This window comes from Rhipicephalus sanguineus, chromosome 7, assembly GCF_013339695.2.
Source record: "Rhipicephalus sanguineus isolate Rsan-2018 chromosome 7, BIME_Rsan_1.4, whole genome shotgun sequence".
Classification (NCBI taxonomy): Eukaryota; Metazoa; Arthropoda; class Arachnida; order Ixodida; family Ixodidae; genus Rhipicephalus; species Rhipicephalus sanguineus.
This window is the reverse complement of record NC_051182.1, coordinates 121,486,135-121,509,111: the sequence shown is the minus strand read 5'-3', so window position 1 is coordinate 121,509,111 and position 22,977 is coordinate 121,486,135. Positions and strand designations below refer to the sequence as shown.

At 44.8% G+C, this 22,977-nt stretch overlaps 1 protein-coding gene and 1 long non-coding RNA gene across 4 annotated transcripts in view; both read left to right on the top strand.

The window, feature by feature from the left end:
* The first annotated feature begins 1,176 nt into the window (after window positions 1-1,176).
* LOC119400878 (GTP-binding protein Rhes-like) lies at window positions 1,177-2,894 on the top strand. The gene is made up of 2 exons (XM_037667776.2): window positions 1,177-1,468; window positions 2,223-2,894. The coding sequence occupies exons 1-2, from the start codon at window positions 1,274-1,276 to the stop codon at window positions 2,727-2,729; spliced, it is 702 nt and encodes a 233-aa protein (XP_037523704.1). The 5' UTR covers window positions 1,177-1,273; the 3' UTR covers window positions 2,730-2,894.
* An 8,152-nt stretch (window positions 2,895-11,046) lies between these two features.
* The window catches only part of LOC119399818 (uncharacterized), a 73,443-nt gene continuing 61,512 nt past the window's right edge, over window positions 11,047-22,977 (top strand). Inside the window, exons 1-3 of one of the 3 annotated variants that reach the window (XR_005184967.2) lie at window positions 13,431-13,528; window positions 15,472-15,598; window positions 21,496-21,650. This is a non-coding gene — a long non-coding RNA (uncharacterized LOC119399818). Of the gene's footprint in view, window positions 11,086-13,430; window positions 13,529-15,471; window positions 15,599-18,123; window positions 18,241-21,495; window positions 21,651-22,977 lie in introns of those variants that run through there. The other 2 variants (XR_005184968.1, XR_005184966.2) reach the window with 2 other exon arrangements.

Here is a 22,977-nt window from a genome sequence, read left to right as displayed (position 1 = left end):
CTATGTCGGCTACTGCGAACGGTATCGCTGAAGAATATCGTAAAGTGCAACACAGTGTGTCTCAGACATGTCTTATTAAGCGGCAGCTGCCATTGATAGTGAAAAAAAAAACAGCTGTAAATACCCTGAACAGTGAAAAAGTTGACGGAACATTTTGGAGCTCCTTAATGGTGAAAGCGCCGTTAAGCTTTAGCGTGAACTTTGACAAGTCGCAGGGATGGTGTACATTGCTTTTGCTTCTGGGAAAAGGGTTTGGGTGCAGACAGAAAATTTTGCTGCTTTGTCGCTGGTTAGCCCAATCTACTATTTTTGTTTGCTCGTTTTTTTTCTTCAGTTTATGCTGTCAAAAACAAGCAAAGATTACTCGTAATCTAAGCCAACATGAAGGGCAGATGCTGCTCTGTGCTCAGTATTTACTTACCTAACCTCGTTTAGCAAGGGTAACCCGTCGAAAATGTACTAGGTTTATCAATTTCCTTTGATTCAGTAAATGAGGTTTCAGTGGTTACGTCGGCTCATTCCAACATCAGATTTTTTATCTGTTTAGACGCCTGCAAAGCTACTGTTGAAAATCAAGAAACTGACCATGTCAGTCGTTTTCACTACTGGCTCATAGAAAGGGAGGAAGCAAACAGCAAGTGAGAGTGATCAATTACTCTTTTGCAAGTAGACGCACCTGTGCATCCTGCTTTCTCGTAGTGAAGCATACTAGACATCGGTGGTCCCCTCCACAACACAGCAGGCATCGGCTATAGGTGCATGTCTCCGAAACCGTCATCTCTTCCCTTTTTCATTTCACTATGAGTCCCGGAAAAGTCATTCTGGCTTTGCCCCCATGCACATCGAGAAACATGTTCTTTTCTGAAATAAGACATTAATTTTTATTTTGTTTTCCGAAGCTCAACCCGTATAGCGTGCATTTCGATGCCATTGATATGAGATACATTTGCATGAAGCACAGACGCAAATGCAAAAATTGCTCTTCAACGTCGTGTCATATCTCTAGTCTGGCGATTGCGCTGCAATTGCACTTTATCCCACCTTCTATTTTTTAATACTAGGTGCAATATAAATGGCGTGGTGGGAAACACGGCCAGTAGCATGAGTGATTTAGACATGCTTAAACTTTTTCGATAATCTGATCTCCGCCTCTGTTTCGTCGATATCATCTGCAGGGAAGCCACTTCCTTTTGGCACACCTGAGAACACACTGGACATAGGCGGGGATTGACATCGACACCGTCCTCAGGTTCGTCAAAGACCGAGAGTCGCTATGCCGGGCACGGGACATATTCCGTCGCTGTCAGCTCTCCAGCTCCCGCATGACGACGCCCACAACCACCACAACCCTGCAAAGGACCAGTACCGGGTCGTGGTACTCGGGGCAGCTCGAGTGGGCAAGACAGCCATCGTACATCAGTTCCTCTACGACGAGTTCCCCGCGGACTACTTCGCAACTGTGGAAGAGGCGAGTCCACCTTGTGGCACTTTTATTTTTTTTTCCTTTACAAGAATGCGCGCACATCCACTCAACATACATACATACATACATACATACATACATACATACATACATACATACATACATACATACATACATACATACATACATACATACATACATACATACATACACACACACACACACATACATACATACATACATACATACATACATACATACATACATACATACATACATACATACATACATACATACATACATACATACATACATACATACATACAATAACGTACGCATGATCAGAGAGACGAAAAGATAGGGAATGTTTTTTCAGGGTGTTACAAGGCCAGAACCTAATCTTCAGCGAACTTACTACCTACGGTTATCTTTACGCTTAAACCGTAGAGATGAAAACAGTGAATAACTTACTTGAAATTAATCAAGATTGTGGCTTACCTAAGCGGCGGCCATCATTTGCGCAGCAAATAAAAGCTTTATATAAAAAAACGTGATAATATGACTTCTGTCAAATGAAAAGCATTTTTTTTATTTACACCAGTTTTCAAATTTTCATTCAGACCAAAACTGACACCGCCTTTCATCAAAATTTCGGCTTACCACAGTAGCAAAGTGCTGCGCTTTATTAAGCTACTGTTCGATGCGCCAAGGTTATTATTGCTCACTTGAGATAAAAAATAAGAAAAGACGCCATAAGTGCCAGAACTTAAACTCTTTTTTATGCTTCCCTCTCACTCAGTTCCACACGGGCGAATACGAGCTGAACGGTGCCTCGCTCAACCTAGACATCGTAGACACGAGTGGCAGCTACCCGTTCCCAGCCATGAGGCGTCTGGCCATCACCACTGCCGACGCGTTCGTGCTTGTCTACGCCATTGACGACCCGGACTCATTCGAAGAGGCTCGCCGCATCCACGACCAGATCACCGAGCTACACTCGGCCAAGGCGCCCGTGGTCGTGGTGGGCAACAAGTGTGACATGCCCTCCGCGACGCGTCGTGTCCGAGGTGAAGTCGCCGAGACCATCATCACCATCGACTGGGAGAACGGATTTCTTGAATGCTCAGCCAAAGAGAACATTAATGTGTTCGAGATCTTCAAAGAGCTCCTAGTCCAGGCCAAGATCCCGTACGACTTGAATCCGGCCGTCGTGAACAAGAGGCGTCGCTCGCTTCCTGTGTACCCGACCAGTCCGAACATCAAGGACAAGACGCTGCTCAAGAGGAACAGCTGCGCTGTTTCGTAGCTGCGTGGATGTGATATCTAGTGTGACGTGGGCTTATGTGCACCTGCTGGTATCTACTGTGGCCGTGGTACTTAGCTCCCCACGCACTTCTTTGGAACTCAGAAGACGAACTCGGAGGCGAAAGGTACAATAACACTGATCTGTTAACGACGAACGTCTCCTACCAGAAGGAATGACGATAATGGACTACAAAAACCTTGCAGGAGAGAACAATTGTGCCACACTGTACTTCTCGTGAAAGCTGTGAACAAACTAAAGAACCTTGATTCTTAAAAGATATGCCGACGTATGCGTCCGCCATATTATTCAACACTACATGCGCTCCAAAATATATTCGGTAAAGTTGCGAAAAGACGAACATCAGCTATGAAAACCTCGTGTGTGCGTGCATGTATCCTACCAACACGGAAATAAAATAGATTTTGACAGGCGTAAAAATATCTGTATTGCGTCAACATTACGGTAGCTGCCTGCTGTCGATCACGGGTCTAAGAATGTTTGCGGTGCAATTTAGGAGCAAATAAGTTTAGCAGCCTTTTCACTTGATCTCACCGTTCTCTGCAGAATAATGAAGCCTAATCGACGGAAGCGCTTCATTTGCATGTAAAGGGAAGTGAGCGTGACGACGAGTGATGTGAGAGTGAGGGGGAGGGAAATGAAGAGAAGAGAGGATAAGGCATTGTATAGCCATGTATAGAATGCTATTAGTGAGCGGCCTACCCGTCTTCTAATCTCTACACCACGCCAAGTTCCTCTTTGGAGTGTCGCGTTGCAGAGATACCAGCGCGAGGCTATGTTTTAAAGCGAAAGCTGTTATGAGATTGTTTCAGCGGCCGTTTTTGGCGCCGTAGTTGTCCGCCGCCGCCGCCGCCGGTGTCCGTAACCACTATCGCTCGAAATAAGAAAAAAAATTCTAGGATGGAACGAGGTTCCAACCTGGGCCCTCTGCGTGGGAGCCCAGTATTCAACCTCTGAGTCATGCCGGTGCTTGAAACTGCATTGCAAAAAGACCCTATACAGGCTTCATGTCGGGAAGGAACCACATTAACATATGCAATATAGCGTGGTAGAAGAGTACAAGAAGCACCAAGCGTCGCACAACGCCAATTCTGTAACCAGGCGTCACACAATGCGAATTGCGCAACGACTAGGTTGTTGAATGCTTCCAACCCATTACAAAGGGCTCCGCCATAAATCTTCATCGTCATCAGTCACAGCATCAACAAACTGCGCATGATGCCTTACATGCGTTTAGCAGGTACCACGGCTCTCCGTAGAATGACGAAAAATGGCATAGTGCCTGCTTCCCTACTTCTCAAAAATTACAATGATTTATAGCGTAGTGGGTTCCTCGCAAGTGCACTTGTATTGGTTGCCAAGGATGCCCATAAGCGCATGATCCATTTCCTCGGTCCCTCAGTAAAGTTCTTCGCCCCCCCCCCCCTCTCTCCCACGTCAACTTATGTTATACAGCATGGCGGGAGAGGGAAATAGCGACCGGGCGTCACCCAATGCAAATTACATAACTGGTGGGCCGTTTAAAGCTTCCAACCCTTTAAAAAGGGCTGAGCCATAATTCTTCATCGTCATCAGTCGTCGCTTCAACAAAGTGCACATAATGCCTTACAGACGTGTAGCTGGTGCCTGGCTTCTCCGCAGAATGACGAATATTGGCTTAGTAGGTGCTTCCCAACTTCACAAAAATTGTGATTTATGGCGTGGTGGGTATCTTGCTAGTGTACTTGTATTAGTAGCCCCAACAGAGCTTACAACGGGCTCTATAAACGCCGCTCTTCCAGCTTTCGCTGTGACTGTGCTGCGGTTTCAGCGCAGGCCTGGCATTTTTTACGCTGTCGGCGGTTAGCAGGCTGCGCCCCCCCTAGTAGTTATTCAATGTGCCCCACACATGTATACGTTGCTCAGACTCTGGAGGAATTGTCGCCGCGCACTTAGGCATGTCACACCTTATTAGCTGCTTCAGCTGTTAACTCATCCGTGAATTCTTCCGCTCGCACGAGCACTTTCAAAAAAACTCCCCTTTCTCAAGAAAGAAACAATTCAGAAGTATGACTTCGCTGGGCAAGATGAGTAATACATCTAGACGCGGAAGATGAATCTTCTTCTTGACGTCAAGAAGGTTAGTTGTTCGGGCAGATGCAACATCGTCTCCGAAGAGACTCCCCCCCCCCCCCCCCCAGAGATGAAAAAAAAAACAGAACAAAACCAAGAAATCTCACAGGGTCTTTTATGCTTTCGCCTAAGACGACTCGAAGGCAAAAGCCATCTTCTTTTTCTTCTCAGTCGATATAACGACCCCCCCCCCCACTTCCCTTTCTATCCGAAAGTTTCAGTACCTAACGTGGCTTTGCATTGCCTCCAGGATCGGATGAATTGCAAGCTTTCTGCACCTTGCCTGGTTTTGCACCGACTCCGTGATCGGCCCACCTTTAACCAAGCGACGTTGTCATGTGATGACGTCATCACGTGACGCCCCCTTATGTGACGTCATCATAAAGACATGATAACGTTACAAATGTTCAAAATGTGTGACGTCATCACGTGGTGATAACAGTTTGAATCACTCTTGTTGACGAGGCCGATGGTAAATTTTCGCGTTTGATGAGGCATCTAAGGCTATCACTTTAAAAAAAACGGAAGCTGCGATGGGGTTTCGAGCAGCAAATGCGTCACATTCGTTGCGCGACAGACGAAAGGCTACCACTGCACTTAGAGCTCGAGCGAATGTACCAACCTGTTAAGCAGTGAGCAGGTGTAGTGAAACGCCTGAATTCGAGGCCTCATAAACCAGCATGCATGGCCTTAAAAAATCATGCCATATCCACGAAGTGAATGGTGATTGAGGAGCTGGCTCGAAGATAATCGGGTAGGCCGTGAATTCTCCGTACAATTCCTCTACTGTCATGTAAAGACGTCACACGTTGTTATAGTAGCGATTGTGGTCAGGTTGTTGTCGAACCACAAGCGGTTGCAGACTTTGCAGCTGTGGCCGAACGTGTATTTGAGGAAATCGCGCTTGAAGCGCGCGTCGGCGCCACCAACTTCAGATAGCGACCGCTTTCGGCGCTTGGCCGCTGCATCCCACGCCCGTACCTCTTCGAGGTTCTCTTGCCGCCGCTTCCGCGCTGCTTCGGCTTGGCGGGCTTGTATGTCGGGGTCCGCACGACACTGACCTCTCTCTGCGGCCTCGCGAGCTCTCACCGCAGGGTCCTGGCGGCGAGCCCGCGCTGCTGCAGCCTTGCGAGCCCTCCGCTCCGCCGCCTTGTCTTCTTCGTTCATGTTATTAGTATCGAAGCGCACTGCATGAGTGGAGCGATTGCCGCATGCTACAGTTGGCTATGCTATATGTGGTTTTGCCGGCGTTATTATCATCATCAAGGCTCCCGAAGAACAAGTGCAAGAAGACTTCTCTTTCGCGCGAGCGTGCGCATGCTACTGTTGGCTATGCTATGTGTGGTATTGCCTGTGTCACTATCATCATCAAGGCGCTGGAAGAACAAGAGAAAGAAGACTTCCCTTTCGCGCAAGCTGCGCCTGCAGCGGTCGCCTCTGGAACTAAGGTTACGCTTACGGCGCGGGACTTTGCCCCAGCTTATGAACCTTGCGAGTCAGCTCCTAAAATAATTTTACAGGGGAAAGGGAAGGTTATTTAAAAGCTGAACGAAACAGCCCGATGTGTCAGCGTTAACCACTTCCTCTGATAATTTATTCAATAGTGAAATTGCATGGGGGAAAAGAGTATGTTGATGTGCGTTAATATTACTAAAGGGTTTCCTATTTGTTTTATAGTGGTTTGTACGACCAGACAGCATGGCAGGCTCAGTTAAGTAGCTTTCTCGCGTACAGGACGGGGCGAGAAATGGAGGCAAGGGAGAGGAGGAAGGAAAGAAGGAGGGGAACGCCAACAGCTCCGCCGTTTCTTCAGTCTTCGCAACACTAGTGCATAACTTCCTGAATTTTTTTTCTCAGTCGGTTTATTGATCTCCACCCCCCCCTTCCGAAATCTTGCTACGCTTAACGTAGTATTGCACTGGCTCCAAGATAGGACGCATTACAAGCTCTCTGTACTGCACTGGCTCCATGATAGGACGCATTACAAGCTCTCTGTACTTCACCTGGTTTTCCACTGCCTCCGTGATCGGTCCTGCTTTGACCAAGCGGTACGGCTTCACTATTGCGCAATAATCGCCACTCCAGCAATTTTTTAAAATTCCTGGAGTGGCGATTATTGCGCAATAGTGAGGCCGTGCCCACCAAAAGATGGCGGCTGCGGTCGCCATCTTAGTAGGGGCACGATATACTATCAGCGTTTGGCGAAGGAAAGCGAGCGTTTTCCCCGCACGCCAGACGAGTTTAATATGGCAACTTTTACGGGTCAGATACTGCTGCAAGTGTGTGTTTGTGTTACTAGTTTCCCTAAGTAAGCCTCAAAGTCATGGCAAATTTTATTGGACATCAATCGTCAATACTCCTCTCGACGAGTTACTTTTGTCGGCAAAAACGATCTTTTATTTTGTAATTAACGTAGCATTTACACTAACAGATCAAAGCCATTTGACCTCTAAGTAGGCACGACCAGAAAAGAGCATGTTTTCGAGCTCTTTGGTGGGCAAAAGCTGGCTTCACTTTCGCTGGCAAGGCGTTTCGAGAGCTTCCACTCCTGATTTTTTTTTCAAACCTCCTTGGACGGAACGCTCGCGCGCCATTCCAGTTCGCCCGTGGTCATCTAAGGTTTGTCGCCTTAATGAAAGGATCGGCTCGCAGCCGCGCAAGGAAAGATTAAGCACCAACATCATATTCCCACATCTACCGATTGTTCTAAGTAGAAGACTCGGCACAGTGGGCAATACCTCCGTTAGTATGAGTTTATGATAAGAGAAGCCGCCTAATAGTGAAACTGTTCGCGCCGCTTTCGCTTTAGCAAATAACGAAAAAATATTACAGAGATAGACACTTGCATTGCGCATAGCAAACTAATAATACTACGGTGGTTATGCAATATGTTACGTATTCAGTGCCCCCTTGAGTGACTGGAGTCGATACGAACCAATACGAACACTGAAATCAGTTGACGAACAATACTTCGTCGAGTGACAGCTGACCGTTATCCCGTGTGGAGTGCTTAGTATTCTAGGTTGTCTGCAAATATAAACCCACAAAGTGCTGCTAAGAGATCCGGCAGCAGCTGATAATTGTGACCATTATACCGATGATTGAGCCAAAATTACAGTCGATGCTACTCAGTACTAGGAACAGGCGAGGAAATAAGGTATATTAGAAATGACAGGAAATGATATGTATTTGCCGAACTTTTCAGACTAAAGGCGGGGTTGCCGTAGACCTGTCTGCAGTTTTGATTCTCCGGTCCGCTAGCAACTTCTGGCAGTCAGCATCCAAAAGTGGCTAGTCGAGAGGTCCATCTGAGCTTCGGGAAGTTCAACGGAGATCGGTCCGCGCTCGGCGCCTATCAGAAATTGCGGGTATGGCTCACATAAGCTTTGCATGTGACAAATGGTCATTTTATGTCGGTCTCGAAAAGTTCGAACGGAGAGGGTTCAGAAATCTATTGCCACAGAACATCAACGCGCGGAGCACGATTGAAGCGCGGCTAGTTGAGATGGGGATAACTGATGAAAAGCAAAACCTGAATAAATGTTTTTCGAATGTTTCCAATTTTATAGTTGACAATATAAACTGGCACTTCACTTTCTGAGATATCTGGCGTTTGGCTAAATATCTGACTGCCGTATTTTTGGTCGATCGCTATAAAGATTGGGCGTATGTAGGCAGTTTGCTAGCGTGGGCTTGCGTTTAGTTTTGCACATTCTTCGGTCAGCAAGGTACCGCTCTCATTTGTGCAATGGTTTCGCGCCTATCCTCCATAGTCTATTTATCTGCGTAGTGTCGTTTACTACCGCGTCATTTCACAGCAGATAAACCAGCTCGCAACAGTTGTCGAGAACTCTTCCTGTGACTGCTTTCGCTGTCGCACGGCCGGCATGCTGTCGCCCTTTCTGACGATGGATGGGGCACGCTACGCGAAGGAACGCTGCGCTGTGTACACCTGCAAAAACGACCCTTTCACATCTGGTGCAAGGTATAAGGAAACTGGTAGCCAAACTTGCACAGAAATCCTCATGTCAAAAAGTTGGCGGCTCGTTGCCATCGTCGCCCTCTTCGTATCGTGGGGACAACTAACAGCAAGCAAAACATAACGAAAAATATAACGTCGCCACCGGAAGCGGTAGCGACGTCCCGAATTTACGCTGCGTGGCACAAAGTTGCCATTTTTTTAATTGCTGCTCCTTTACTTCCTTTTGATAACCGGGCCATTTTATTTCGTCTATAAGTCTCACTAATTGCCGTATGCGAGAGAAAAGGTGGAACAACAAGAAAAATAGAAAAGATTCGATAAATAGATAAGAGAGGCAAATAGATAAAAGTGGTTTAGAAAAATATACGTCATACAGAAAGATCGACAACTAAAGTAGTCGAATTCCACTGCCCCACGTTTTCTGTATACAATAAGGTTGTGTAAGTAAGAGACTCGAGCAATCACTTCTCATGATTCAAGTGCCTCGATACACTTTACATTCCAATAAACAAGATGTGTCAATACGTAAGAAGGCGCTTTAGGCGCAGCGTCAGAAACAAAGCGACGTGTAGCTGCGCGCCACCTTCGAAACGAACGAGAGAACTGTGTGATGGTGCCACCACGCGACGTGTCTGGGCGCCCTCCCATTGCGCGAGAAATAAAAGTTTGGTTTTGGTAATAAAAGTGATCGTGTACACAATGTATATTTCGGGCAGCTGTTCCGGTTGTCAATCTTTTCGCACGAACTGAGGTGAATACAATGTGGAGAGTGTGAAATATCGCTGTTCGGCAGGCTCTGCAAGCTCCTTTAAATTCACTTGTTCTGTCGACCGATATACGTCGTTCTTCAATATCAATGAAGACTTACTCAATGCTTCTGAACTTTCGGTTTTAGACATTTGATTATCATAAAATCGCACTGTTCTTGTTACTCGCAGCTGTAAGACCTTTGGGGAAGTAAAACGCGACAGATTAATTCAGGATTAATGTGCAAACAAAGTTCATGTGGCCTGTTTGATCCTTAGTGATTGAAATTTTAATCAGTACACATCCTTGTTTTTAGGTGCATCGTTAGCACTTCAACACTAACTTAGCCATTGAAGGACTCAGTGTTCTTCTAGATATATTTCAACTGGAAAAGATAGAAAATGATCAAAACACCCTTGCAACAAACACTCTTCAGTGCATAGCATCGTGATCAAGTATACCTGTCTACAGCAAAGCTCATTTAAAGTTTGTACAATGCCCTGAGGCGCGCTCGTTAGATGCGACAGTGTACTGTTCTGCTTTGATGCATTGTTCGCTAACAAGTTCAAGAGCTCGCCGGATGTGTACTGAGGGTATCATCTCTTACTAACGTTTGAGTTGTTCCGTTGCTTGCAAAGACCATTGACAGTGTCTCGCTTGTCATCGATGTAGAAATTTATTGTTGTTCACCAGACTTGGATCCAATAGAAAAATAAGATGGAGAAACCTGAAGAGGTATTATATCTTCTCCTCCCCACACATCCCCTCCCCCTCCCCCCTTGGCACCATTTGCTGTGGACTCACCGGCACTCTATGCGAGTATAACTCAATACGGTTTCTTTTGCACACAGATCCTGGGCCGCACCTACTTTAACTTGGTCATCCCTCGAATTTATTTCGTTGTTTGAGACCCGGGAACGACCAGCGAGCTTAATGGCGGAGGAGAACGACACGTGGCGACCATCAAGCCTTTGCTTCGATTGTAAGCCCACAGAATCGCAACTGTACAAACACTCTATTATTTGTGCGATACAACAGGAAGATATTACAAAGAACCCGACAAAGGATGTTGCAAAGCTTTTCTTTATAAACAGTGGTAATAAAAGCAACATAAAAGGGAAAGGCATTATAAGTGAAGTGCGATGTTCGAGGATCGAAAAATGTATACTTGTGGCTTGATGCAGGAGTAATCAAATGTAATAAAACAACCCAGCCAAAGAAAGCAGGCTCGAAGTGCTTCGACAACAATGAGGACACCCACGTGTGCACAATGAGAGAAAGTGTGTATCTTTCGGTGAGACTTCTCAGGTTGTTATATTGTTCATACACCGGAGCCATACATTCTGCATGCGGTGCAGAGGACGGTGCTACTGCGGTGCAGTATACCTACAGAAACGAGAGCTGAGCCGAAGTGGACGCATAAAAAAAGCGAGTTCCGCGCAATGGTACAAACTTCTGAAATAACTTCAACCCAGACAGGAGGGACGCTTTTATGAGGTAGCCCTCTCGGTTGTTTCAACAAACCCATGCGAATGCTGCACGAATGATTGCTTTATATATCCGCCCGTTTCCTCAGAGGTACAAATGATTTCGTAAAAATTTTGATGGATCCTCGACCAGTGAGTTTTAGCAGAGTGGTTGCTCTTTTAGTGACAAAAGTTGGTGACACATCTTCAGTGGTGTACAGATCAAAGGTAACAGGAACAGCAAAGACTTGGACAAGCGCCCAGATCCAAGTGAAACGTATTACCGAGAGCTATGAGGCGTATACAAATACATATTTCTATTCCCTTCAAGAGCATTTTTACGTTATTGCAAATAAATGATTGCTGCAAAGCTGCACACACCTGCGCCCTTCTTAAGTTACATTTGAGTTTTTTTTATTTATTCTCAGTTACGTGCGCCACGTGGAACAAGAAATCTTGGTTTCAGTTACGGCGTATTGATTTTTTTTACTTCGTTTCCTTCTGTGTTGGATTGAGAGAGGGATGTTCGTAATAGCACAGAGGTAGGGGCTTTTAGAAAGCTGTTAGGTGTCTCTTTGTGCCATCTGAGGACGACCCGTCAGAATACGTAAAAAGAAAGGCAATTTAGCATAGAGAACTCGCAATGTTATCCCGCACAAAGCATCTGTATATAACAGAAGGTTGATGATGGACGTAGCGGGAATACGAAATTCAGATTTTTTCCACTTCTCCGAATATGTAGGCCAGCGAAGCTATTGGCTACGGCTGCGCGTTTGTTTTCGCGTCCACTCACGCTTCTGTTCGCGTCGGCGCTCCTTCAATCGCCGCTCTACTTCCTCCGAGCAAACGGCATGCGGGCGTCCCCTAGCGAGTACAAAGGAGAGCTGCTGATAACAGCGCTAGCGCGATCTCTACGTCCCGAGATAAGGGGACACAACGATTGGTGGCGAGTGCCACCGCCGAGTATCGCGACACTTGTGAAAGAGGCATAGGCAGTGGCGAGGGGGTGAGGGGCGGCAAAAATTGTTGTCCCATGCGTCGTTCTTCCAGCGCACGCGATCCGCCAGAACCTAAACATATACCGCTTGGCTGTAAGAGACTATAAAGAGCGAGCGGCTTGGAATCATTTTCCTGATGATTCCACGCCGAGACGTACTTTACGTTCTGTGCAGATCAGGCGCTGCAGAAGTTAGAAACCGGAACCTCGCGGCAGTTTCCGCTTTTATTATGGGCTAGACACGAACGAACCCAAGATTTGTTAAGACTCGCAATCAAGTGACACTCGCTTTATCTCCCTTAAGCCTACAACCTGGTGGAACAGAAGAAGCTATGGTAAACTTTCACTTTCGGTAACTGCAACACGCGCACTAAGTTCAGCGCTCTTTGTGGAGCGTACTAATGACTTCTAGCACAGGCGACACGTGCCGGTATTTTGGTTCCATCCGCAACACGCAAGGCTCTGTTTTCGCCATGCAAATGAGACTGCTTGGCGCGGTGCAAGCGCTCCCCTCCGCCCACTGTTCGTCTATTGTGTGCCCCAAAGCGTCTACTTTGCATGCGTTTGTTCTTGCTGCTCACATATACGGTGACGGGAACAACAACTCCTATTCTATTTGCGCTTTTCGCTTCCTCCATTACACGTCCCTGAAAGTTCTTCATACGCGCATGTGGTGGGTTGCTCATTTGCATATGTGAGCTCGTCTTGTGGCTGGTACAGTAATCGCGCTAATGTGCCTAAGGCGACCGCTTGCACGGGCCGTTGCTCCATACGCGCGTATTCATCTATTTTCTGTTCTGAGTGGCGGCGTGTACGTAATCAAACCTCAGCCGTGTTAAAGGGACACTAAAGAGAAACAATGAATTGGTTTAGATTGATAAAGTGGGCTCGGAGAACTCTTGTGTAGTTTATTTCACCACCACAGGTTTATTATTAAGGGAGAAAACCAAGTTCAAAATTTCATTTCTAAATTTCGCGCCGAACTTTGTAATTCGTGACGTAAAAGACTTCAAAGAGCATTTAACGTATTTTGGCGCCACTGGCTCGACGAAATTTCCACAAACTCGTTATGTCAAGTCTCTGGCCCCCTCAGAGGACAATGTACTTCAAGTTAACCGATCAGGAACTACGTAGGCCCAAGCAGGCGCTGTCAAAAATATGTGACGTCACGGCGAATGGTGCGGGAATTCCAAGGTGGCGTCGCCACCCGTATTTTCTTTTTGCGCGTTTTCTCGCTTATTAAGCATGTTCGCTTAATAAGCGAACATGCTTGGTATCGTCGAAGATTACTTTACTAATGCGAGAAAAATCGTTTTGCTCTTTAGTGTCCCTGCTCGTACACCTGCTCGTACTGAGCCCCAGACTGATGAAGTTAGCCGTGAGCTAGGCAGTGGCAGCGCAATAATGAGACTTTCCTTCTCATTCATGGAAGAAATGAAGTTGGTGGGCAGAACGTGCGACCCGGAAGTAGACGTAGGTGAGCAGCAGAACAACATCTAATAATAATAATAATAATTGCTGGGGTTTAACGTCCCAAACCCACGAAGAACATCTGAAGCCGCGATGCCACAGTGGTGGTGGTGCGTCGCCGTTCTACAGATTATGCAGAGTTTTCTTTCTTAAACATCGCGCATTCCGACCTGGATAAAGATCACTTAATATTTGTTTTTTACGGCAATTGATCCCTTGTGTCTTAGCCTACACGATGACTAATCGTCAAGTGACAAATATTTCTAGATAATACCAGCCCCATTAAATATCTTAAAATTTGCATTGTTACAATTTGAACATACCCTGTAATAGAAGACTTCGCCTTAAGAAATATTATCGCTGCGTGTATTCTTGATAATTCATGGCCGTATAAATGGTATTACACACTTCTCTTTTTGACTTGGTAAAACTTCAGCAGTTATTTTTTAGCTTTTTTTTGTCTCTTCTGTATTGTAATGAATATTACCTTATGAATGTCGCTTGGTCCATGGCGTACCCTATTGCACTGTGTAGCACTGAAAAAAAGGAACCCTAATAGTTACCAATAATTCTTTAATATGCCCGCCATCTTAAAAAATTGTCAACTTTAATAGTGCATGCTAAGTCAGGACTCATTAGCTTCTCGGCCAATAATGCAGAAGGGAACGCTAGCATCAGAATTCGGATAATATGACAGTCGTTATACGAGAATAATAGAAAAAAAACATGGTATCGAGTTTTCGTTTTTACTATCTGTCTTATGACAACGAATACCTAGCGATTCTGAGACTGAATGTGCATCTATGATCCAAGGTCTGGTAATTTTTCAACGTTTGAAGCATCAGATAATATTCGAAGGGTACGCACAAAGAAACACGGAGGAAAACTATTCCTACAAGATCTCAGTGACTGAGTTGAACCGTTATCATGTAACACGTTTATGTGCTTAAATGAGAACCGCTTTGTTCAATATTATTTCTGAGCTTATAATTTGGGAGTGGAATGGTGCTCAAAATGCAAAATATGTTACAATGTACGGCAGCATATAATAACACTCAAAGGCCTAAGTGTTCCGGAGTGAAATGGGAGGCCCATGTACTCACGGTCTTGTACATACAGATACTATTCGAAGCGAATTTTCTCTGGGGACATCGTTAACCTTTATCACTAACTAACATAACTCACGAAGAGAATAAAAAATGACCTATATTTACAGTACAACCTTAATAAAAAAAACATACAATGAATTCAAGAAAGGCATAGAGGACGTTAACTGCACTGTTTTAACTGTACTGTAGTAATTAGGGCATAAATCTGAAGAAGGAAAGGTGGACGAAAAGAGAACTAGGCGCCGGCAGGGACCGAAAGTGATACCTTCGGATAACACTCCTGTGGCTCTATCAATTGACCTACGGCGGCGGTCGTCGTTTCGTCCACTATATCGGTTATTTCATAAGCATCATCATCATCTTCTTCTTCTTCTTCTTCATCAGCCTGTCTACGCCCACTGCAGGGCAAAGGCCTCTCCTATGTTCCACCAATCAACCGGATCCTGTGCTTTGTGCTGCCACGTTATACCTACAAACTTCTTAATCTCATCTACCCACCTAATTTTTGTCTCTCCCTCACGCGTTTGCCATCTCTTCTAATCCACTCAGTTACCCTTAATGACCACCGGTCATCCTGCCGACGTGCTACGTTCCCGGCCCATATCCATTTCTTCTTCTTGATTTCAACTATAATATCCTCAACACCTGTTTGTTCCCTGACCCACTCTGTTCTCTTCCTGTCTCTTAAGGTTATTATGTGAATCGGTTATTTATGTTATTGGTTATTTATGAATCGGTTATTATGTTGTCGGTTATTTATGTGAATGCAAATCTAGGAGTATTAGTTAGCGCCGCTCGCAGCCATGACGGCGAGTGTCGAACACTTTTTTTTTTTTGCCAGGTGGCCTCCTGTAGCGCTTGATCTGTTACCGAGCGGAAAGCTGACCAATAAGCCCCCGCATACTACCTGAAGCCATCAAGTCGGCAGGAACGAGACTCTCGCTATGAATGAAAAAAAGAAGGCAACTGTAAGGGATCGTTTCTTTGTTGTACAGACTTATAAAATACCAACAGATAACGAAGCCAAGGAAGGCATAGGGGACGTTAGTTCTACTGTTTTAATTGTATTGTAGTAATTACGATAGTAATTTGAAGAAAGTTGCAGGTCCCTGCCGACGGCAAGTTCTCTTTTCGTCCACTTTACTTTATTCAGATTAATATCGTAATCATTACAAAACAGCTAAAACTGTAAAATTAACGTGCCCAATGCCTTCCTTGGCTTCATTATCTGTTGGTTTTTATTAATGTTGTGTCAACAAAGAAACGAGCCCTTAAAGGGACACTAAAGAGCAAAACGATTTGTCTCATATTAGTAAAGCACTCTTTCACGATACCAAAAACACCACGCTTGCTGCGAGAAGACCCTTAGTAAGCGAGAAAACACTGAAAAACAAAATGTGGATGGCGACGCCACCTTGAAGTTTCCTCTCCATTCGCCGTGACGTCACATGTTTTCACGGCGCCTACTAGGGACTACGTAGTTCCTAATCGGTAAAAATGAAGTAAATTGTCCTCTGAGGGGGCCATAGACTTAACATACCAAGTTTGGGGTAATTTTGTTGAGCCAATGGCGCCAAAATACAAAAAAACACTTTGATATCGGTGACGTCACGCGGGGAGATTTCGGCGCGAAATTTAAAAATGAAACTTTGAACTTGATTTTCTGCTCTATTAATAAACCTATGATGGCGAAATTAACGACATTAGAGTTCTAAGCGCACAATTTATTGATCTAAACCGATCCATTGTTTCTGTTTAGTGTCCCTTTAATGTTCCCTTCATTATAGTTTACCTATAGATACTGGGCAGTATAGACATGCCCTTCCTCCGTGCACCGCACAGAAACTCGGCACACGGCTAACGGAACTTGAAGCACACACAAACGTCAGCAAAGAAAGTGTGAAGCCCAGAACCTTTCCAAAATATTAAAGGCAGTAAAAAGCAAGGGAGGTCACTTTTTGTGAAGATATGAAGGACGTTTTGCGCACTTGTAGTTTATATCGAAGCATCTAGGGTTCGTAAAATACCGCAGAACTGTTTTTTAAGCTTAATATTTTCTTGAAGCAAACCTAACAGGCTAGTCATCACCAATATTAAAAGCGAATACTGGAAGCTGAAAATTTTAAATATGGGTAACTTTCGAACGTGACTTGCAAAAAATCGAATGTGCAAGTTTGGTGTTGAAATAAATTACTTTATATCTTCTGATTGCTTTTTATCTCTAACGATTATGTAGTCCCAATGTGCAGAGCCTTAAAACTTTAGGGCATGTTGCTGTGAGGCACACGCTGTAATCTCATTATGCCGGCTGGTCTTTGTTGGTAACATTGTGTGCACGACGTGTACATGGGTGCATTATGCCATAAGAAACCTCCAGAAGTTTTAAGTAAAACGCATCTGTCTTTGATCAACACGACTCTCTTTGATCAAAAACACCGTGCATACACATATAAGAGGCAACTCCTTTGTATATATATCGTAGAAAGACATGAAGGAGTGGACAAGGTACTGCTCCGCAAGGCTCACACGGACCACCGACTCAGAAATAGAAATTATCAAAATGCACCTTTGGATGAACATGTTCAATGAGGCGTAAAAAATAATTAGCGTCGCTATAGCGCAAACACATTGCAGCTTTCCAAAAACCGTTTCATTTTAGTCTTTCATGCGAGATGACTGTTTCTATAGAATAACAGAGAGCTGAGCTAGTTGGTACATATTCTTTCTAAAAAGAGACAGGGCGTGCAAACACATACACAAGAAAGAGGTCAAGACACCACAAACACCACAAACCGCCGACTAACGACTAAGACGCACAGCGGCTGAAAAGAAAGAAGGCACGCAAACTTATTTGCGCATGCCCATGCAACAGGCGAACCTATCAATCCGGCACGCGTGGCGGTCTACGTGGAAGATAACTGTTAAGGCATTTGATTTCATCTTTATGCAAGTTAATCGACGGTTGGCTCACGCATGCGCTACCACTATTCTCGATATGCCATGCTTCAATCATCAGGCGCGTTTCTTCATTTCTATGCCGGTACAACACTGCGCATTCATCGAATTTTGGCGTGCACTTACAATCTCGACAATGTAAAGATAGATTAGAAGGTGAGCCTCCTGTTAGCGCTCTCTTATGTTCCAACAATCTCTGGTTAATGCATCGGCCCATCTGTCCTACGTAGAAGCGGCCGCAGCTGAAAGGGACCTTATACAGCACACTCGTACGGCAATCAGTGAATTTGTTGGTGTGTTTTACGAAACAAATATCGGTCCGCTTCTTGTCTTTTACTCGCTCATTCTTCCTCTGCACAGCGGCACAAATCTTACCTAGCTTATTGGCAGCCGTGAAAACAACATTAACGCCGTATCTACTTCCTACTTTCTTTAGCCTGTGAGATATGCAATGAATGTACGGTATACCTACGACACGTTTCTTCCTATCGCTTTCTGCAGCCATGCTCGGACTTAACACAATAGACTTCTTTAAACGTTCAGCGACCGTGGCCACTGCATCACGAGGATACCCTACATCTAAAAGACGCGTAACCTGTGCGCTAAAGCTATCACTCATTTTGTGCTCACACGACTTGGTGAGGGCTGACTTAAGGTAAGACATGACGATGCCGTTTTTTACAACCTTCGAGTGCTTCGGCGAAAAATTTAACAGCGGTTTCGAAGATCTAGGAGTATACTGCCAGCACACGTGGTTCTTCTGGAACGTTAAGGAAATGTCTAGAAATTGTATTCCATTATTCTGAGGCACCTCTTTAGTAAAGCTCAGCCCTCCTCCATTTAATTCAAATTAAATTCATTCCTTGTGTCCGTGTTTCCACGCCCTGTCTCTTTTTAGAATGTTTCTATACGTGGTTGTGGCACGGCTCTCCCGAATATTTGCACACTTCAACTTAATGGTTGCTCAACATCACTGGAAAACCTCTTGCACACACCGAAAGCGAAAACCTCTTGCACGCTCCGAAAGCGAAACCCTTATTCTAGCGCAGCATTCTTTCAGAATGCACACAGGAAAACGCACATTCCAGCATTCTCTCGAAGAAACAAACAAGGGGTCGCTGTTCTCGCTGGCTTTAGTAAAGCAGGCACCGCGAACTGTTTCGCAAGGGTATCCATCGTAAAGAATGGGAGAAGATCTCTCGTTAAATGTAAACGCGCGCATATCGACGCACCGTCCGTTTCTATTCACGGCATCGCTGAGTGAAGCTCCGGGATGGAAATTCTCAATGAAGCTGAGAGGGGCAACAAAACAAATAAAGAGACGAAGGTAACAAGAGGCTACACCACGGACCGTAGCTGTTGATCGTCCGTACAAGAGTTACGCGTCTCACAAGGCTCAAGAGAAGCGTAAATGGAACGTTCCACTGCATGTATCGGTGCGAGGGTTGCGTAATTTGGTATGCCCGTGTCTTTTGTCCGAGCCTAAAGCCGTCGCCACTTCTGGTGAAATGGGATCGACGCCCTATCCAAACAGGCATCGGTAATGCCTAGACGGCGTTACTTTGTTCGCATGACATACTTGTAGATATTCAGTGTGTCACTCACGCTTGCGAAAGTTCAAAGGTACCTTGCCTTCAATCGATTTTTTTCGATAAAAGTACACAAGGAGAGCTTGGATCCAATGCGTCGCGCCGGATATACTCCTCTACTTTTGCACAATTGTTGTCGTCGCGAAGTAGAAAATAAACACAGGGCTATACAAAGGCACGTAGTACATAATACAGCACTCACGCACTCAGTGCAGCGAAATGCATAAAGAAAAGTGGAAATAGAGAGATTGTGGGGCTGGAAAGGTAAAAACGAAGTTTTAACAACAGTGTATAAAGCCTGATATATCTGCCCTACATCAAATAAACGTTCTTTGTCTGAAAAAGCGGGCGATATGGTCTACAAAAATGTCTCGCTTTACAGGACTGAAAGAGAAGTGCTTGACAGCTTTCAGTTTAAGTTCTCTTGCCGCAACTATGTGGACCATCGATGCGTGCGTCACAGGGCCGGTGTTGAGATCGAACGCGCTCTCCAGAAATAGGTAGTCTGAATTCTGAGAACGGCTTTGAAGTCTTTTCAAGGTCGGTTCCGCCTCATCGTGCGGGCTTCTTTGGTTTACTCTCTGGGTATTCCGAACACGTACTGCGCGCAGAATTTTTATCTGACAGTTTGCGAAGCAAATGTTCACAAACGTGGGAGTAGAAAACATTAAAGAAGAGCTGAGGACACCTTGTATGTTCGAATAGTGCCGACAAGGCAGAGTGAGGGTTACTTGTACTAAGAAAGCGTGCAGTGTAATATGTGGGCTTTTAGGTTAGCGCTACGAAACAACATCTCAGAAACATCGTGAATTCCTGTGTTCTTTTTTTACCTTTAACTATCGCATTACCGTCGGGCTAAGGACCTGACATACTTGTTCTCGCATGCCAGCTATTTGCGAACAGTTCAGCTACTTTTGTGCCCCTTCCTTCGCAATGAACGAGCCCCGTCGCGCATACGTGAACAACGTAATAAGACCGAGCGCTGAGGTATTTCTGACCTACATACCGGTGGAACACGACAGATGCTTGTCATTATTATCAACCTCCAAAAGGTTCACTCAAAACAAAGAAGTCCATACTTATAAGAAAGAGTTTCTTTAAGGGATTTCGGGTTTTTAGAGCGAGGACACTGCTCACGCGTGTCAGCTGCATTCTTCTCGATTGAGCAGGAACAATAAATAGGTACTAGTTCACTGTTGTCGTTCTTCTAAAGCGAGTACTTCTTCTAGACACCAAGAAAAAAAAGAGTATGTGTTACTTGTTTCGTTAGGTCCTGACTGACCACGCATACGACTTGTTTAAAGATACACGTCGTGTTCTTCTGCCTTAGTTGCTGTCTGTTAGTGCACCCCCGTTTTCACCATCAATATGAACGTAGACTACTCAGATGTGTCTTTCTTTTCTTTTTTGTTTTTTTTTTGGGGGGGGGGGGGGTGGGAGGGGCGGGTCCGGGCTGTTTTTTGCTGTCGTCGCTCCCCATAACGCAGGCAAAACAACGTATGAAAATAGAAAAGAAGAGGAAGCAAGCGAAGAACGGGAAGGGAGAGAAGAAAACAGGAAAGGTAGCAAGAAAGATAGAAATAAACAGAAATAAAGTGCAAAAAAAGAAAGAAAAAACCTGCAAAAGAGAGATAAAGAAAGAAAAACCGACGAAACAGTGAAGGATGCCATGCTCCTAACTTCCTTCGGTCTTGTCACCACTAGTGGGAAGGTCCCCTAATTTTATTTCCCTTAAGCACAATTTGATAAAAGAACAAAACAAGAATAGGTGCGATGCGTTTTACCACTTCGCACACCGACCTTGGTCCATCACGTATTTCATCTTTACTTTCTGTTTTATTCATGTACCAGATTAACACCTGCGCCTGTTGTCTTTGCTTATAGCTCTCAGTTGTTTTAAGCTCGCGGGAACGTTAACTAGGTCAACAAGGTTTCGAACCGGGCGCTCTTGTGTTTTCGGAGTCAAGGTACGGCGCTGTTCATTTGAAACGCGGTGGACACCCATCGTAAAACAGTGCGCCGTTTACGGCGCCAATCTAGCCCGAATATCCGACCTAGTCAATGCGAAGTCTGTCTGATGATCAAATAAGGTTGACGTGCAAACACGGACACGAGAGAATACATGAAGCAACGCACTTCTTTTGTGTCCGTCTCTGCACTCTTACTTCATTTCATCATGAATCCGTGACAACTAGCTCCGTTTTTTTGTAGCTCACTGTCTTATTCGTGCGCTTGGCACTAAAGCAAGACTATTAAGGTGGAACGTTGAGCTAGTTGGTATCGAGAATAACATGGTACTAAAGTTTTCCTTATGTTTGCAGGCAGTGCGTTCGCCGCATTCCTGTAGTTGACGTCTATGGAGCGCGGCAGGTGGGAAGCCACTGATCTGAACCACTAATAAATCTCCTATGACCCTTCGGCGAAAACATACGTAACTGCAAGCTCAATTTCCTAGGCGTTGTAGTACACACAAATGGTAAGCAGGTAATGCGTGGCCATTATTTGTTAAAGCTCAGAATATTTTTTTTAAACGTGAAAATTTTGTTGAAGTACTACGCGTTCGTTTTCTATAAGTATGTTTGGGATGTGTCCAGTATTTATGCCATATTGAGGAAGATGACACTCGTGCTTAAATACATACCTACAGGCAAACCACCCTCTTATTAGTTAACTTGTTTGCCCTTTCATGCAGTGGTTTAAAGCATTACCGAAGGCGTTAGTTACTGCGGGGACGGAGTAGAGGCCAAGAGCGCCTCTATATTGTTTTCAGATGCCTCACTAAAGCAGCAAATTGGGCCTGCTGGTCTATCATAGTCAAGGGTCATCAATAGCGCAAGTGCGCAAAATAAACCAGGAGAGATAAAGCGCTAGCTCCCAACAACCTTTCTACGAGGAAACAGCGGCTAATATTCATGCATGTGATAAGACGTGACAGCATAAATGCACTTTTTAGAAAGCAGATCCCTTTATCAGTTAAGATAAATGTCGGGTCGCCTGCACCCTCTGGGCCATGACGTAAGACGTCTTTTATGTAGCAATGGGCGAATAGTAAATTTGAGGTTCGAAGCGAATTCGAAGCGAATCGTGATTTGGTCGAATAACTTCGAATCGAATGTTTAGAGTAGTATATATCACACACAGGCACATATAGGCAAGGGGGGCCTGGATTTCCCCCAAATTTGTCCCACTTTCTATATTGCCACGCAACTTTTTTTTCTTTTGGCCATGGAAAGACTTTCTTTCCAACAACTAGCCCCCCCCCCCCTCCAAAAAAAAAATTCTGGCTACGTGCCTCATCACACATTATTAGGAAAGAAAAATGACCATTTTTTTCATGACCTTACTAACTCGCACAATATTACCTTATGAATTGGAACTAGGCATGCGTGAATATCAGATTTTTGGTTCGATGTGAAGTGGAAGCAACTGCGCAGAGTACCAAGACGTGTATAGCAATATCATGCAATTTATAACTGGTACAATACGTTACGTTTAAGAAAATACTATAATTAGCGCATATGACACCATATAACACGCTTTTAAAGATAAGAGATTATTAATTTAGGTGAAGGTAGTGTGTACATTTAACCTTGAAGTCTGGATTCGCGACAGTGCTAATTTCCCTTGGACGGGTGGTTTTACGGCATAGCAACGCTATGCTTCAGTGAAATTACTTTTACAGGGGGTTCTATGCAGGGGGTCTGTGTCAAATATACATATATCCATTCATTTCAAATAATTCGAAATTTCGAATAATCTCAATTCCTGTCGAAATGAATTCGAACACTAATATTCGTTCAAAT